Here is a 14925-nt window from a genome sequence, read left to right as displayed (position 1 = left end):
TGATGTTGAACGGGAGTCACTGCCTGTTCCTGAGAAGTTCCCAGCCCAGTCCTGTCAGTGTGAAGTATTGTGGCAGGAGTGGCTTCCAGGAAGAGCCTAGAACTGAGCCAACTTGAAGAGTGCATAAGACTCAGCCTGGGCAGGGGCGGAGGGCAAGGGAATGGAAGGGATGGCGTTCCAGGCAGAGGGCACAGCCAAAGACTGAGAGGAGAGAGTGCTGTGCCATGGGAGAGGACAGACTATGTCCAGTGGTGTCACAGGAACTCAGGTGTGAGTGACAGTGTGGTGCTGGGCAGTGGGGAGAGCGAAGTGAGAGGTATGTGAGGTTCTGGACCATGTGGGGGCCCCTGGGTTTCTCAGAGGAAGCAGGGAGGGGCCATGGTCATACTCCGGGAGAGAAGCTCAGGGTGAAGGGTAGGGATTAGGCTTTGCCTCATGGTCCAACCTGAGCTGACTCACAGTGGGCTCCTCATCTCTGGAGGGGCCTCTGTTCAAGATGTGACCCTTTGATGACTGCCCCTCCCCAGGGTCAGCTTTGAGAGGCGGGCGTTAGGGGAGGATATGGCTCATCTGTGGAACCCAGGCCTCCCTGACCTGATTGAGAACACTCTGCAGTAATGAATAGACAGCCTCCCCGAGGTAGGCCCCAGGGTCACTTCTGTTAAGCATCATGGGGTCTGGCATGGACTCCCACTTGGAAGGGACCTTAAGAGGGGGAGGTGGCTTCAGCACATGGGCTGACCCTTATGGAAATGTCTCAGGCGTTCCAGGTAGAAGTGAGGGGTTGTGTTAGAAATCAGCCACCTGGCATTCTCACCCCTGAGCACTGTTTGCTCCTTCTCTGTGAGGCTTAGGTACTCAGACAGGTAGGTGCTTCAGGCACTATGCCAACTCCTCTCAGCTCTGCTGAAATGCACTACAGGCCCAGGTGGGTGCCTGGGGAAGCTCCTTGCCTGGCCTGTGCAACCCCGCCCTCTGCATGAACACTCTGGTCCTGGTAGCTTCCTGCTTTCTGGGGCTAAAGGGCTCCTTGCTAACTGCACTGGCTCAGACACTGTTTGCTTCTGAGGTGGGGCCCCCGTGGGTGTTCCTAGGCCCACTAGCTACTTTCTGGCTGTGATACAGGAGTGAGTCCTGGTTATGAACCCCTAGGTGTTCCCTGTCAGTCTGGGGTGAATGTGTTCTCTGGATAGGGATGACCTTGACCCCTGTGCTGTGAATCATTGGCCTGTTCTCTGGCACCACAGCAGTCCATAAACACGGGCCCAGATCTGCTCCAAGTCAGGCCTCCGCCTGCCCTTCCCTGCATCCTGGTTGCTGGCTGCTTTTTCTGGCCCTGGAAGCTTCTTCGGTGAGAAGAGAGCCAGTTTTCTGAAACTCAGGGTGGGCTGCGAGGGTGGCTCTGTATTTCCAAGGTAGCTGTCAGTGTTGGGAGGGCAGGCTGGAGCTGTGCTCGGAGGCAGAGGCTCTGAGTGGCCACGGGTGTGTGGGGCTGGTCTTTGTGAATGTGTCTGTAGCATCACAGCATCACAACACCGCATGGCTTAGGACACCACGTGGCCCAGCCGGCGGGACTGTGTAACTGAGACATTTGTTTTTTGCTCAGAGCTAAGAACCAGAGCCTAGTGTGTTTACTGCCGAGGACTTGGGTAAGATTGGGTTTTCTCCACGTCGGTTTAAGTGTCATATCAAGCAGAGCAAACTGGCTTCATCTTCTGTGCCAAACTCGACCAATCGGCCGTGGCTACTCCCATGGCTTAGTGAAAATGCTGCATTTGGTTACCGATGTCTGACATGGCTGGGGGAATGGCCAGTGTTGGCTCAGGGACCGGGGGCTGGGCAGCCCTGTTTGTAAACTGTCCTGTTGTGAAAGCCGGGACCCGATGTGAAAGCAGGAACACACTGGTATCTTCCGGTGAATTGAAAACACGGACATCCCATGACGGGCTCTTTTGCGTGTTCCTAAAATAATCACCTTGGACCTTCTAAAGTTTGGGTTGGATGCTTTCTGGATTGTCCAGTTGTTTTTCTCCCTCATCTTGTGACCTGTGGGGGTGAGGACAGCCTGCACCCCCTGCCATGTGTCACTGGTATGCGAGAGGACGGAACCAGAAAACCCAGAATGTGCTATGTCATGCCGAGGTGGTTGAGTCCAGCTGTGTCCGGCTGAGCTAAGCCTGGCTGGCTACTTGGGCGTCCCACAAAAGCCCCGCCTGTCCCTGAGGTGACTGAATCCCTACATGGTGTTTTGGGTGATGTTCTGGCTTTTGGTGCTTTGAGTGGTTTTATATCTTTAATGGCTAGTGGTCTGTCTCTCTTGTTGGAAGGGCAGGATGAATGGCAGGAAGGGCCCCGATGAGTCAGTGATGTGGCCAGTGACATGGACTGGCTTGTATAATGTTCACAGAAACTCAGTAGATCAAATGTCCGGTTTGGCATGACTTGGAGATGCTGGCCAGCTGTGGACCACATTCTTTGGCCACAGGTCAGCCGCCTGCCTATCCCAGCCATGGCAGAGTGCCCAGCTGGCTGCAGCAGGAAGGAATAGCACAGTCCTGGCCTGGGAGGCTGTTGCCATCTCCCTGGGCACCTCTCTGAGGCCCCCTGGGCTCAGGCCAGGGGAGTCAGGATGCGCACTTCGACCATAGGCCATCCCTCAGCCTGGCCAGGGCACCACTGCATCAGGGCTACCCGCTGAAGGGAATGTTCCAAGAGGGGTCAGTGGGAAGGATGGCATTTTGTGGGGCATTTGGCGGGCCCTTGGGGTTACATGAGGATGTGGATATCATCATTTGTTCATTTGTCCATCCATTGATTCAACAAATAAGTCATACTAGGCTCTGGGATAGGCGTTGGAGACTTAGGTGCATCAGCTGAAGCCCCTGTGCTTTGAGGCCTGGGCTCCTGGCCTAGTGGCAGAGTCGACTAGTCTGTAGACTGAATTGGGAAGACATGTACGGTAATGGGAGTGTGTGTGCTAGCTTTCCTGGCTGGGCGGGGGAAAAGCTGGTCAGTGTCCCGGGGTGATCAGGACTGGCTTCCAAGTGGAGGAGGTTATAAGGAATCCCACGTGGGTGGATGAGACTGGTGAGGGGCTAGAAGGCCTGCCCAGCAGAAGAGACATGTGGGCCAAGTGACACAGTGCAGAATAGCATGGTGCCTCGGGCCCCTGTTAGTGCTGGGTCATGGCGGGAGCACAGGCTGGGAGCAGGAAGGAGGGAATTAAGGTTGGAAGTCAGCCCCAGGTGAAGGCATTTGGTCTTTCTCTTGGGGAGACCTGGGGGCCAGTGATGACTCGTTAGCAGGGGAATGGCCAGATCCAATCTACATTTTAGAAAGATCTCTGGCGAGGTCGAGAGGGCAGCAAAGCTAGAGGGAGGACAAGTTTCAAAGTCTAGAGGAGACTCTGGGGGGAGAGGTGCAGGTCCAGGTATCGGCGGGACTATGGGTGCTGAGGTTTCGCACACGACTTTGAGGCTGGGACTCCCCATCTCCTTGCCAGTGGGCGTGGGGGTGGGGCTGGCTCATGGCTGGTGGCGCTGTGCTGCAGGTGGACACGCACATCCACGCGGCGGCCTGCATGAACCAGAAGCACCTGCTACGCTTCATCAAGCACACGTACCAGACCGAGCCCGACCGGACCGTGGCCGAGAAGCGGGGCCGCAAGATCACCCTGCGGCAGGTGTTCGACAGCCTGCACATGGACCCGTACGACCTCACCGTGGACTCCCTGGATGTCCATGCGGTGAGTGAGCCTCCCACCATCCTGGGTGGGTGTCCTGCCCCCAGGAAAGCGGCCCAGTGGCTGTACCTGGCAGATGCTGCGGCTCTGTGGCTTCTAGGCATGGAGAGGTGACAGGGAATTTGGCCTCAGGGAATCACAGGGCCATGAGACAGGGGAAAAGGGTATGCGACGGGGGGTCAGACAGGTCCCAGTTCTAACTCCCCTCTGCCAGCTGGGAGTTATAGGCCCTTAAGCAATTCACTTACGCTTTTATTGCCTTGCTTATAAAATGGGGAATGCCATGTGCCTTGTTGATGGGACGGTTATTAAAAGACTAAATGATGGTGCAGAAGACAGTATGGAGTGTCCTAGGAAAAAGTTAAATACAGAATTGCCATGTATTGCAGCAATTCCATTCCCAGGAATATACCTCGAAGAACTGAAAGCAGGGACAGACACACATACATGCACACCCAGGTGGACAGCAGCATTGTCTCCAATGGCTGAAAGGGGGAAACAACCCCAGTGTCCATCACTAGGTGAAAGGGCAAACAAGATGTGGTAAATGCGTACAATGGAATATGATTCAGCCCTGAAAAGGAATAAAGTACTGATACTCTGATATGGATGAGCCTTGAAAACATGACGCTAAGTCAAAAAAGGTAGACAGAAGAGGACATTTAATGTATGATTCACCTGTACGAGGCACGAAGAGTAGGCAAATTCATGGAGACAGAAAGGAGTTTGGTGGTTACCAGGGGCAGGAGGAAGGAGTCATGGGCCGTCATCGTTTAATGAGCACAGGGTTTCAGTTTTACGAGAGAGAGAGTTCTGAAGACGCATGGTGGTGATGGTTGTGCGATGTGATGAATGCATTTAATACCATTGAACTGTACACTTAAAAATGGTTAAGATGATAATTTTGCGTTAGGTATATTTTACCACAATAAAAAAAAAAATCTTTGTTAAACAAACAAAAAAAAACATGGAATGAGGTGATGTGGAGAAGGTGCCTTCCGAAGTCCAAGCAGGAACAGACACACTGTTCAGTCGTCTGGTGTTTTCTGCTCACTCAGCCAGCTGGGCTCCTAGCCATGGTGCCTTGGAGCACGAGGTCCCTTGGTCCCCGCAGAGGGCCCCACTCGAGGACTGGCTCAGTGAGGACAGGCTGGCTGAGTGAGGACACGCGGCCTGGCTCCGGGACTTCCCACGGGCTCACGCAAGAACGGACAAAGAAGACATTGGTCAGCGCGGCTGCACATAAGGCCACCTCTTGAAGGCCTGGAGGGGGAGACGTGCGTGAATAGGAACAATATGGCGACCTGCCTGGTGGTCTCCTCTCTCCAGGGCCGGCAGACCTTCCATCGCTTTGACAAGTTCAACTCCAAATACAACCCTGTGGGGGCCAGTGAGCTGCGTGACCTCTATTTGAAAACTGAGAACTACCTGGGAGGAGAATACTTCGCTCGGATGGTCAAGGCAAGTGAGCCCTGGGCCTCTTCAAGCCTCCCCACTGACCCAAGATGCTGGATAGCACCTGCCTGTGGAGGGTGGGGGCGCTGCAGGCCTCCTGTTTTCCCCTCCCCGAATCCCTGCGGGTCCACCATCCAGCGCGGGCAAGGCCCAGGTGCCTAGGGTGCCCTGGCTACCAGCTCCTGAGCACAGGCGGGCTGGTGCTGCAGGTGCCCACCGCAGGCCGCAAGAGGGCAGGGTACTCACAGTGTCCAGGCTCACCGCCCTGTCTGTCTGCAGCCTGGCTTTGGCTGGGGGCATCTGGAGATGCTTCTGCTGCCTGGCCTGGTTATGCACAGCACCGTGCAGAGGCCTTCCCTCCCCCAAGAAGGAGCCTCTCCTTCCTGGGGTGGAGGAGCAGTTACATGGCAGCTAGGGGATACAGATCAGGTCTCCTCAGCCTGGGAGCTGGTGACGGAGGAAGCTGCTGGATCCAGCAGCTGGCGTGCTCTTGGGCTGACCCGAGCTCTTCTTGGTGCTAGGAGGTGGCCAGGGAGCTGGAGGAGAGCAAGTACCAGTACTCAGAGCCACGGCTTTCCATCTACGGCCGCAGTCCTGAGGAATGGCCCAACCTGGCTCGCTGGTTCATCCAGCACAAGGTCTACTCGCCCAACATGCGCTGGATTATCCAAGTGCCCCGGATCTAGTAAGTGAGGTGGCTTGCTGTGTGCTGTGCCCTCTGGGGACACAGCCCATCGCTCATGGGCTGCTGGGTCTGCACTGTTCTGGTGGGGCTGGTGCTGGTACCGGCTTGGGCCTCTCCTCCCTAGACATTGTCCCATAGCAAGGGGTAGTTGGCAAAGCTCCTTGCGTCACTTCAACCCTTGTTTGTTGACAAACAAGCCTGTGCAAGGCCTAGTAGGAACCACTACCCATCTTCTCACTGGGGTTTGAGGGTGGGTGATCCTTTTGCCTGAGACCCTGGGTGTGAGAAGCTTAGTGGTAGCCTACACTGCTGGCTCTCTCCATGGCTATGATTCAGACAACCACTGGCTTCTTCCATCTGGCCGGTGTGGAGCTCATGGTCCCTCAGTGGGCTGGGATATGCAGTGTAGGGGAAGTGAGCTGAGGGGCAGAGAGTCTGGATCACTGATAAATTGGTGAACTCGTCTCTTAGAGATTGAGTCAGCCTGAGTCCCCAGACCCCACTCCCAGCATGGTCTGTAGCTTGGGAAAGCTCTTGGATGGGCAGGGGTGGATGTTGAGCTTCAAACCAGTGCTTAGTGTTGCAGACCTTGCTGGGAGCTAGAGAGGAGAGGAAGGACCTGTGTTCAAGCTGCATCTCTCGCTCTGCTCTGGGTGTTTCTATGGGAACACAAGCTGCTTGAGCAAAGGATGGGGCTGTCCTCCCGTAGGCCAAGGGGTTCACTTTAATTAGCAAGTCTCTGTTTTCCCCCAGTGACATATTTAGGGCAAAGAAGCTGCTGCCAAGCTTTGGGAAGATGCTGGAGAATATCTTCCTTCCCCTCTTTGAGGCCACAATCAACCCCCAAGATCACCAAGAGCTTCATCTTTTCCTCAAATATGTAAGTGTGGGTGGTGCTGCAGGCGATGTGCACAGCGGTGGATGGGAGAGAGGATTCCAAGGGGGCTGGGTCAGGCTTCCCTTCTCAGATCCTCTCTCTCATGTGCTCAGGAATGGGCAAGAAACGGAATTTCTAAAATAATGAGTTTGCTCCAGGTAGCGGAAGTCCCCTTCTCAGCCCTGGGGTGTGGGTAGGGTGTCAGGGAGACAGCAGTAGGCAAAGACTGGGGTGGAGTTGGTTCCTGGCCCGGTGGGGCTGGAAAGACTGGTTCCTGTGCCCTGCAGCACCCAGCAGCTGCCCCAGGTCTTTAGAAATGCAGACATTTCAATGGTCCTGCTTTTACCTTGAAATAATGATCCTCCCGGCTTGTTTGGTTGAGTACCGGTGACGGACAACATTTGTTTTTCTGACTAGTTACGGGAGAGGGAAAGAAGGAATGGAGAGGATACCCAGAAAAGGTATGAGTGGAGCAGGAGCTGATCCCTCCCAGAGTGGAGGTGGCTGTCACAGTGAGAAGTGAGCCCAGAGTTCCATGGAGGTTCTGGGCGTCTGATGGGGAAGAAGGAGAGAAGATTCCAGAGAGCTAAGTGGATGGGGGAGGGCTGTTGAGTCTGTGTTTGTGTTGAGTCTGCCAGGAATGGTTTACGAGACCAGTGCTCTAACCCCTGAGCTACGGAGCCCCGCTGCCAGGAATGGTTTAAACAGGCCGGGGGACATCACTGAATTTATGTTTTAGACAAACATCATTCTGGCTGTTGTGTGGAGAAAGGCCTGGAACAGAAGCTGGCTGGCGATGGGTGGAAAGGGGCAAGAGCAGAGTCAGGGGCCCCACTCCAGCCCTGGAGAGAGATGCTGGGGGCTTCTTGCCGCGATAGCAGCTCATGGTTGTTGAGTGCTTGGTGCCTCCTCCTGGGGTCCTCGCTACAACACGATCTCATTTCAGTCTCAGGACAACCTTATGTCACGTCCTTTTGTTGGTATTAGTGCTAAACGGAATCCTCACGTGCTTGCTCTGTGATAAGCACTGTTAAGCGCTCTCCATGGACTGTCTCATTTAATTCGCACAGCAGTCCTGTGAAGCTACCAGCACCCGTTCACACAGGAGGAAGAGACATGAAGCTAGGAGCTGGCCGAGCGGGCATTCGCAGGCGGGTGTCTGATCCCGAGCAGGGTATTGTCCATGTGCTACAGGGCCTCCCACGTAGGAAAAGTGAGGCACAGGCGGATGGCAGGCTAGGGCCTCTGGGCACGAGGTGGGCATCGCTGTAGTATTGACAGGGCCTGGGCGAAGCCTGAAGGTGGGCTGGGGGAAGAGTCCAGGGTGCCTTCGGGGGTCACTACCACAAGTGGGGAAGAGCAGGCTCATGGAGCAGGAGTTGGGGGTTGGACATATCTTGTGCTTGGGGACACTGCATCTGTGGGATACAGAGCTCAGGAGAGGGGCTGATGTTACCTCCATGCCAGGTCCTGGAGAGTCCAGATAGGGCATGGGGCTAGTGAGGGCAGGGGGGGGGCTCCCCTGGCCTCCCTGGCCCCCAACCCCATCCAGGCTGTGCTGGGAGCTGTGGTGGCAGTCCTCTTATTGCCTTTGACACGTGTTTCTATGACAAAGAAGTCTCTGCCAAGCCCTCATAGGTCCCTTGTTCTCGAGGCCCCTCGAATGGGAGGGACTGGCAGACCTGGCTGGGGCTCCCCAGTTTGGGCCAGCTGTGGAACAAGGTGGACAGTCTTCCAGAAGCCCCTTCAAAGTGCCGCTGTGGCTGAGAAGCTACATCTTTTGTGGGTTCACTATGGTCAAGGTCTGGGACCAGGTGACCAGGAAGCCAGTGACTAAAGGCAAAGTTCGGGCCCCAGCTGAGGAGCAGCTGCTGTGGAAGGACAGAGGGCTCAGAAGGCAGAGCGCCTCCCTCCTGAGGACCACAGCTCAACCTTCCACGGCGCCCTCTTGGGTGGGACTTGTCTGTGAAGCATTTAGACTGGTTTCCTGTGGGCCCAAATGTGCATCACAGGGGTGTCCTCGACTTACAGCCCCAGAGTCTAGACCTGGAGCCCATTTAGGCTCAGAGCCCGGTTGTCTTGTGAGGGCAAGATCCCTGAGCATTTTGGGCCTGGTTTGTTCACAGGCAAGACCTCCCTCACAGGGTGGCTCTGATGGTTACATTAGCTGTTGTGTGGTAAGTGCTTAGGGCCTGGCGTATAGTAGGCTGATGGGAAACACCGGTCCCACTCCCCTCATAGCCATGCTGCTGATGACTGTTTCTGCTAGCTACCCTGCGGTGCTCCTCCTTGGCACAGCAGAGAGGTGGGTGGTGGGCATGGCTTCCACTGGTCACTTGGTGCAGCCCGAGTTTTCCCTTGCCATCACCATGATCACACCAGGGCTTGGTACTCTCCAGGCTGGCCTCCTGGGCCACAGAGGGACGGACTGTGGGCTTGTGCCCACTCCCTGTCCTGGGATGACATGGCCTCAGGCTGCACAGTCCCCAGCTAAGGTATGAGCCTGGGATGCCAGGACTTCAAGGCCTCTGGCAGCTCATCGGCCTCAGCTCGAGACAGGACTGCTCCTCCCGCCCAGGTGACAGGGTTTGACAGCGTGGACGACGAGTCCAAGCACAGCGACCACATGTTCTCAGACAAGAGCCCCAGCCCGGATGTCTGGACCAGCGAGCAGAACCCGCCGTACAGCTACTACCTGTACTACATGTACGCCAACATCATGGTGCTCAACAACCTCCGCAGGTGGGTGGGCCTGGCACGGCCCGGCCCCGTACAAGCCCGCGTGCCCCTCGCCTCACACCCGTGATGCGCCCGGCACACGACATGGGACTGCGAACACAATCGTACACAGTGTGGCCAGGCTGTGCCTGTACACACGGGTGCATCCGTGTGCCCCCCAACTCCTGTGTGTACCTGTCTGTCTCTGGCCTCTGACACAGACACGGGACGTGCCAACACACGCCTGCGTTCTTTCCACGATACCGGCGGTGTTCATGCACGTTGTGTGTAACAAGTGTGTACCTTCTATGTGACAGGCACTGTCCCAGGCCCAGGACATGGAATAGGGAACAACACGGACTAAACCCATGCCCACATGGAGCTCCCGGCCAGTGGCCTCACCTGTACAGTCTCCCACCAGTGCACACACACACACACGGGGCGACTCTGGCAGGAGTTGGGAGCCCGGGGCAGCCCACACGGACCTGTTCATTACCCCCTTGCAAGTCTAGCCTCCCTCCTGCCCCCTGCTGGGCCATGGGGCCTCGCTGGCTCAGGCTAACCCAGTGTAGTCTGTGAGTAGGAAGGTTCTGGATGGACCGGGATTGAAAAGAGATGGCCTGGTATGGGGGAGGGGCAGTCCAGACTGAGCTTCTGGAGGTTGGGGCTTGAGTTCTAGCTCTGCTGCTGACCTGCCTAGGGGTTCCTAATGCCTGACTCCACCCTCTGGGTTTAACCAGTTTTATGACCACGAAGTGGGACTTGATGGTTTCTCATGGCCCTTGCTGCTCTGAAGGTCTGTGAGAGCCTGGGCTCCAAGGCCTGGTGAAGAGCAGAAGGTGAGGAATGAACGGGGACAGAGCAGGGTCTCTTTCCACCATTCCATCCCTTATCTGTTCCCCAGGGGCAGGGGGAGGGAGGTGGCATCCCCTGGTTCTGAAGATCCCTGGACCTGGCACTCTATATTTTGGAAGAGGTGGTTTCCAGAGTGCCTGTGATGGCTGTATTGACTCTGCCATGGGCAAGTCTCTCCCCCTGGAGCAGGCCCTGGGCTAGGGGTGCAGGCCTCAGGCCTGTGGGTTCCTAGTAGGGGCCCCTAGTAGGTTGAAGCAGGGGGTCCTTGCTGACCAAGTGCCTCACTTCTGCAGGGAACGGGGCCTGAGCACTTTCCTGTTCAGGCCTCACTGTGGGGAGGCTGGCTCCATCACCCACCTGGTGTCTGCTTTCCTGACCGCTGACAACATTTCCCACGGGCTGCTCCTCAAGAAGGTAACCAGGCGACTCACGGAAGCATACCCTACAAGTCTGGCCTCCCCCCGGGGAGGATTGGGATCACCTGGGTTCCTGTCTGCCCCTGAGAGGCTCTGGCCAGTGACGTTAAAAGGCTGGGGCTTTTTTCTGGGTCGGGCTGTCCATCGTCATCTTGGTTTCATATTTAATTATGAAAGGAATATAATCAAACACATTGCAATTTGGATTTTCCAAGAGATGGAGAAATGGGAAAAAAATCCTTACTGCTATTACTTCAAAAGAAATAGCTATTATTAGCTTTTTGGTATTTAGAATTCCCATCTTTTTTTACCAAAGCATATTTCTTTCTTCCTTTCTTTTTTTTTTTTTTTAAGATTTTATTTATTTATTTGACAGAGAGATCACAAGTAGGCAGAGAGGCAGGCAGAGAGGGAGAAGCAGGCTCCCCGCTGGGCTTTGAGACCGATGCAGGGCTCAATCCCAGGACCGAGACTATGACCTGAGCTGAAGGGAGAGGCTTAATCCACTGAGCCACCCAGGCGCCCTCCAAAAGCATACTTCTAACATGCTTGTTATTATGAGCACAGGTTTTTTGTTTGTTTCTGCTCTTTGAATAAGCATTTTTCTGTGCTGCAACATAGTACTTATGTTCATTCTAAAGGCGGTTAGAAGGATGGCCCACCGCTTGGACAGTTTATAATTGATTCAACTAGTCTCCAGTTGTTGAACAGAGTCCATCCAATTTTTCGCTTGTGTAAATAATACAGCTACGAACTCTGCCCATTTGGTCTTCTCCATAGTTTGGATCACTTCCATAAGAAGGATGTTTGCTCAGACTCTTCTTGTGCCCTGATCCTGGGGAGGGGGGTGTCCCAGTTCTGTGAGGGGCAGGCAGTACATCAGAAAACCACTCTAGCCTCGTCAGGCCTGCCCTTCCCATCTCTGAGGAGCTGGAGTGTTTACAGACTCAGCCTGTATGTTTGTGGTCAAAGCAGGCCGACCCACTGGGGGAAGTCCTGGGGGAGGAGGAGCAGAGTGTGGGTGGGCTGGGGGCAGCCTGGGGCCTCTCAGCTGCCTTCCTGCCCTGAGCGGGATCTTGTTGGCTCCCAGCAACTGGGGCAGAGGGCAGCCCAGGAAGAGAGGGGCACGAGATGAACTTGCAGGGAGGGAGGGGTGGGTGGGGTCTGGGTGCCCCGCCCTTGGGGAACTCTGGGCTTGGTGAGGGAATTGCACAGATGCTACCCAGACCCCGAGGCTCCTGCTCGCCCTTCCTCCCTCCCCTCTCTGGCACTCATCACTGAGTTTGGTGGTTCTTTTGCAGAGTCCGGTGTTGCAGTATCTCTACTACCTTGCTCAGATCCCCATTGCCATGTCTCCTCTTAGCAACAACAGTCTGTTTCTTGAATATTCCAAAAACCCTCTGAGGGAATTCCTGCACAAGGGACTGCATGTTTCTCTCTCCACCGACGACCCCATGCAGTTCCACTACACAAAGGTGAGGATGTCAGGCGCCCCAGCAGGCCCCAGTCCTGGCCCGTCCCCCACACTGCAGGCCCTGGAGCGCAAACTCAGTTCTGCTTTTGGGGTGGGGCTTGGTGCCCAGTGAAGGCAAGAGGTAAGCTCCTGGTGAGCAAAAAGTGTTCCTTCCAGGAGCCCTGTCTTTGGAGTTCTTGGACCCTTGAAGGCACAGTTTAATTTTTTGCCCTCTCAATTTTCCCTTTCTTTAGCATTTACTATCTCTGTGATCTTGGTTAAGTTACTTGATCTCTATCTTATTCTTCTTCATCTGTAGAACAGGGATGCAATTGTCTCTATGTCTATCTCTATTTTATTGTGAGGATTCATAAGATAATGAACCATAGTCTGTTTAATAGAGTATCTGAATATAGCACATACTAAAAAAGCTAACATTTGGTTAACACTATTATTATTAGAATACTTGGGATCTGCAGGGCAAGGGAAGAGGAAGGGAGAGATGAGGCCATGCCTGCGGACCAGCCATTGACTAGTGAAAATAGAAGTGCCTCACAGGCTCTCCAAGCTTTGGGGCTCAGGACCCCTTTATACTCTTAGGACCTTAAAGATCTTCAGAAAGCTGTTGATTACATAAGTTATATCTAGTGATTTTTAAGTGTATTATAGAAACTAATGCAAAACTGAAAAATATTAACTCACTTAAAAATAGCTTTAATAACTCTATTACATGGTAACATAAATAGCAATTTTTACGAAAATTAGTCACATTTTCCCAAAACAAACAAACAAACAAACAAAAAATGGCATTGGGAATGGCATTGTTTCACATTTTTGCAACCCTCATTAATGTCTGGCTTAATAGAAGACAGCAGGATTCTCGTCTCTGCATCTGCATTCAATCTGTTGTGATGCCTTGTTTTTATCAAAGCATATGATGAAAATCTTGCCTCACAAAGATAATGGTTGGAAGAGGGATGTCCTTTTTCAAAAGGCCTTGGGGACCCTGGATCTCACTTTGAGAACCACTGCTCTCGGTTACAGAGGCAGTGGGGTGTCCAAGAGCTTGTGACCAATGGCAGACATCTCAAATCCTAGGGGATAAAGTGAAAGCACAACTCAAACCTAAATCCCCTTGGATTACTGTCTCACCGCCTGATCATTTCTCATTCTCTACTTGTCATACTTTATTCAGATTAACTTTGATTTTTGGACAATCTTCAGAAAGTGATGTGAAAAAGCAAAGCTACAGAGCACGTACTTAACATGTGCGTGGCCAGGGAGACTGTCGCAGGAGAGCAGAGGCAGGCATCCCCAGGCCTGCCCCAGGGCTTCAAGGATGTGCCGGTCAACAAATCCACGTGGAGGCATTCTCTAAGACATCTCTCTCGGGAAACCTGCGAATCTGCCAAAAATGCTCTTAGGAATTCATCATTTAAGGGGGCGGTGGGGTGGGAACGTTGTTTGGTTATCCAGGTGCCAGACTTTAAAGAAAAAGTAGAGCTGCAATGTCTGTCTGATGTTTCTAGCTTTGGAGATGTGTGAAGGATTGAAAGGGGATATCCTACTGTCTAATACATTTCCTTTCGGGGGGGGGATCTAGGAAGCCCTTATGGAAGAATATGCGATTGCAGCTCAAGTGTGGAAGCTGAGCACTTGTGACCTGTGTGAAATTGCCAGAAACAGCGTGCTGCAGAGCGGACTGTCGCATCAGGTATGGGCAGTGACAGTGCTGTCCTCCATCCCTCCTGTCCAACACACATTTGGTGGGTGCCCGCGGCAGGCCTGGCACTTTCTAGGCGCTGAGATTCCGTGAAGACAACAAGCAGTGTGTCTGTCACACTGAAACTCATGTCCTAGAGAAACCTGGGGAGACTTCTGAATTTTCAGGGCAGCTCTCCTCAAATTTTCAGACCTCTCCTCAAACATGACCTCCTCTGAGAGGCCCTCCCCGGCCACCGTTCTACAGTAGCCCCATACTTGCCATTAGTCTCTATCCCTTTGATCTGGTTTCCTTCAACATTTATTACTACTCACATCGTAATATGTAGTTACGTGTTTTGTCTTTCCTTCCAGAAGGTGAGTTCCATTATAGTAGTTCCATTGGACTGTTTTGTTCAGCATTATATCCCTAGGGCCTAGAATAGGCACATAGTGCACACAGAAGACACTTGGTCTTTCTTGGATAGTGAATAGTAGTACCTAGTGAATAAAAAGTTGTAGGGATGGAACCTGGACATCAGCATTTTTACAGCTCCTGAGGGGATATGATAGGGAGCCAGGTTTGAGAACATGGTGTCTTAGGCTCCCGGGGCCCTTCCCTGCGTGACATCACTGGTACAGGAAGAAGCTGCTTTGGTGCCACTCTTATCGGATGCTGATGCAGAGAAGAGCTAACGGTTCAAGATTCAATTGTGCAGGCCTGCTTCCTAAGACCGGGCCTCCCCAGAAACACCTGTTTGGCCCCATCAGCTCTCAGGAGGGACTGAGTCTTCATGCCTTCATCTTGCCTTCTTAATTGCCAGCAGCATTGGGGGGAGCGTCTTATTTTTGTCTCCTGATCAAGGAAAGCACAGTCAGAAATGAAGGGAATGAATGTGGGTGTCGGGGTGACATCCTTGAGGACACAGAGGCCGGGAGAATTTTTAAGAACCTCATGGGGAACCATGTCCTGGCAGAGGATTGGCTTCTGGGGTACTGGTTTCATTTGGCATGGCCAATGTC

The 14925-nt window shown here is 53.6% G+C and overlaps 1 protein-coding gene across 6 annotated transcripts in view; it reads left to right on the top strand.

Annotated features, from left to right (window-relative positions):
• Nucleotides 1–14925, top strand: part of AMPD3 (adenosine monophosphate deaminase 3) — a 46908-nt gene that overhangs the window by 28978 nt on the left and 3005 nt on the right. For 5 of the 6 annotated variants that reach the window (XM_045065840.1, XM_045065839.1, XM_045065842.1 and 2 more), the window contains exons 7-15: nucleotides 3551–3745; nucleotides 5072–5203; nucleotides 5719–5882; nucleotides 6636–6762; nucleotides 8886–8936; nucleotides 9338–9501; nucleotides 10626–10746; nucleotides 12050–12223; nucleotides 13805–13915. In XM_045065840.1, the coding sequence (XP_044921775.1) occupies nucleotides 3551–3745; nucleotides 5072–5203; nucleotides 5719–5882; nucleotides 6636–6762; nucleotides 8886–8936; nucleotides 9338–9501; nucleotides 10626–10746; nucleotides 12050–12223; nucleotides 13805–13915 (1239 nt within the window). The remainder of the gene's footprint in view (nucleotides 1–3550; nucleotides 3746–5071; nucleotides 5204–5718; nucleotides 5883–6635; nucleotides 6763–8885; nucleotides 8937–9337; nucleotides 9502–10625; nucleotides 10747–12049; nucleotides 12224–13804; nucleotides 13916–14925) is intronic. The other variant, XM_004751967.3, reaches the window with a different exon arrangement.

The sequence above is a fragment of the Mustela putorius genome, unplaced genomic scaffold, assembly GCF_011764305.1.
Source record: "Mustela putorius furo isolate JIRA1106 unplaced genomic scaffold, ASM1176430v1.1 tig00003859_pilon_pilon_pilon, whole genome shotgun sequence".
In the NCBI taxonomy this organism is placed as follows: Eukaryota; Metazoa; Chordata; class Mammalia; order Carnivora; family Mustelidae; genus Mustela; species Mustela putorius.
This window is presented reverse-complemented; position numbering and strand designations above follow the sequence as displayed.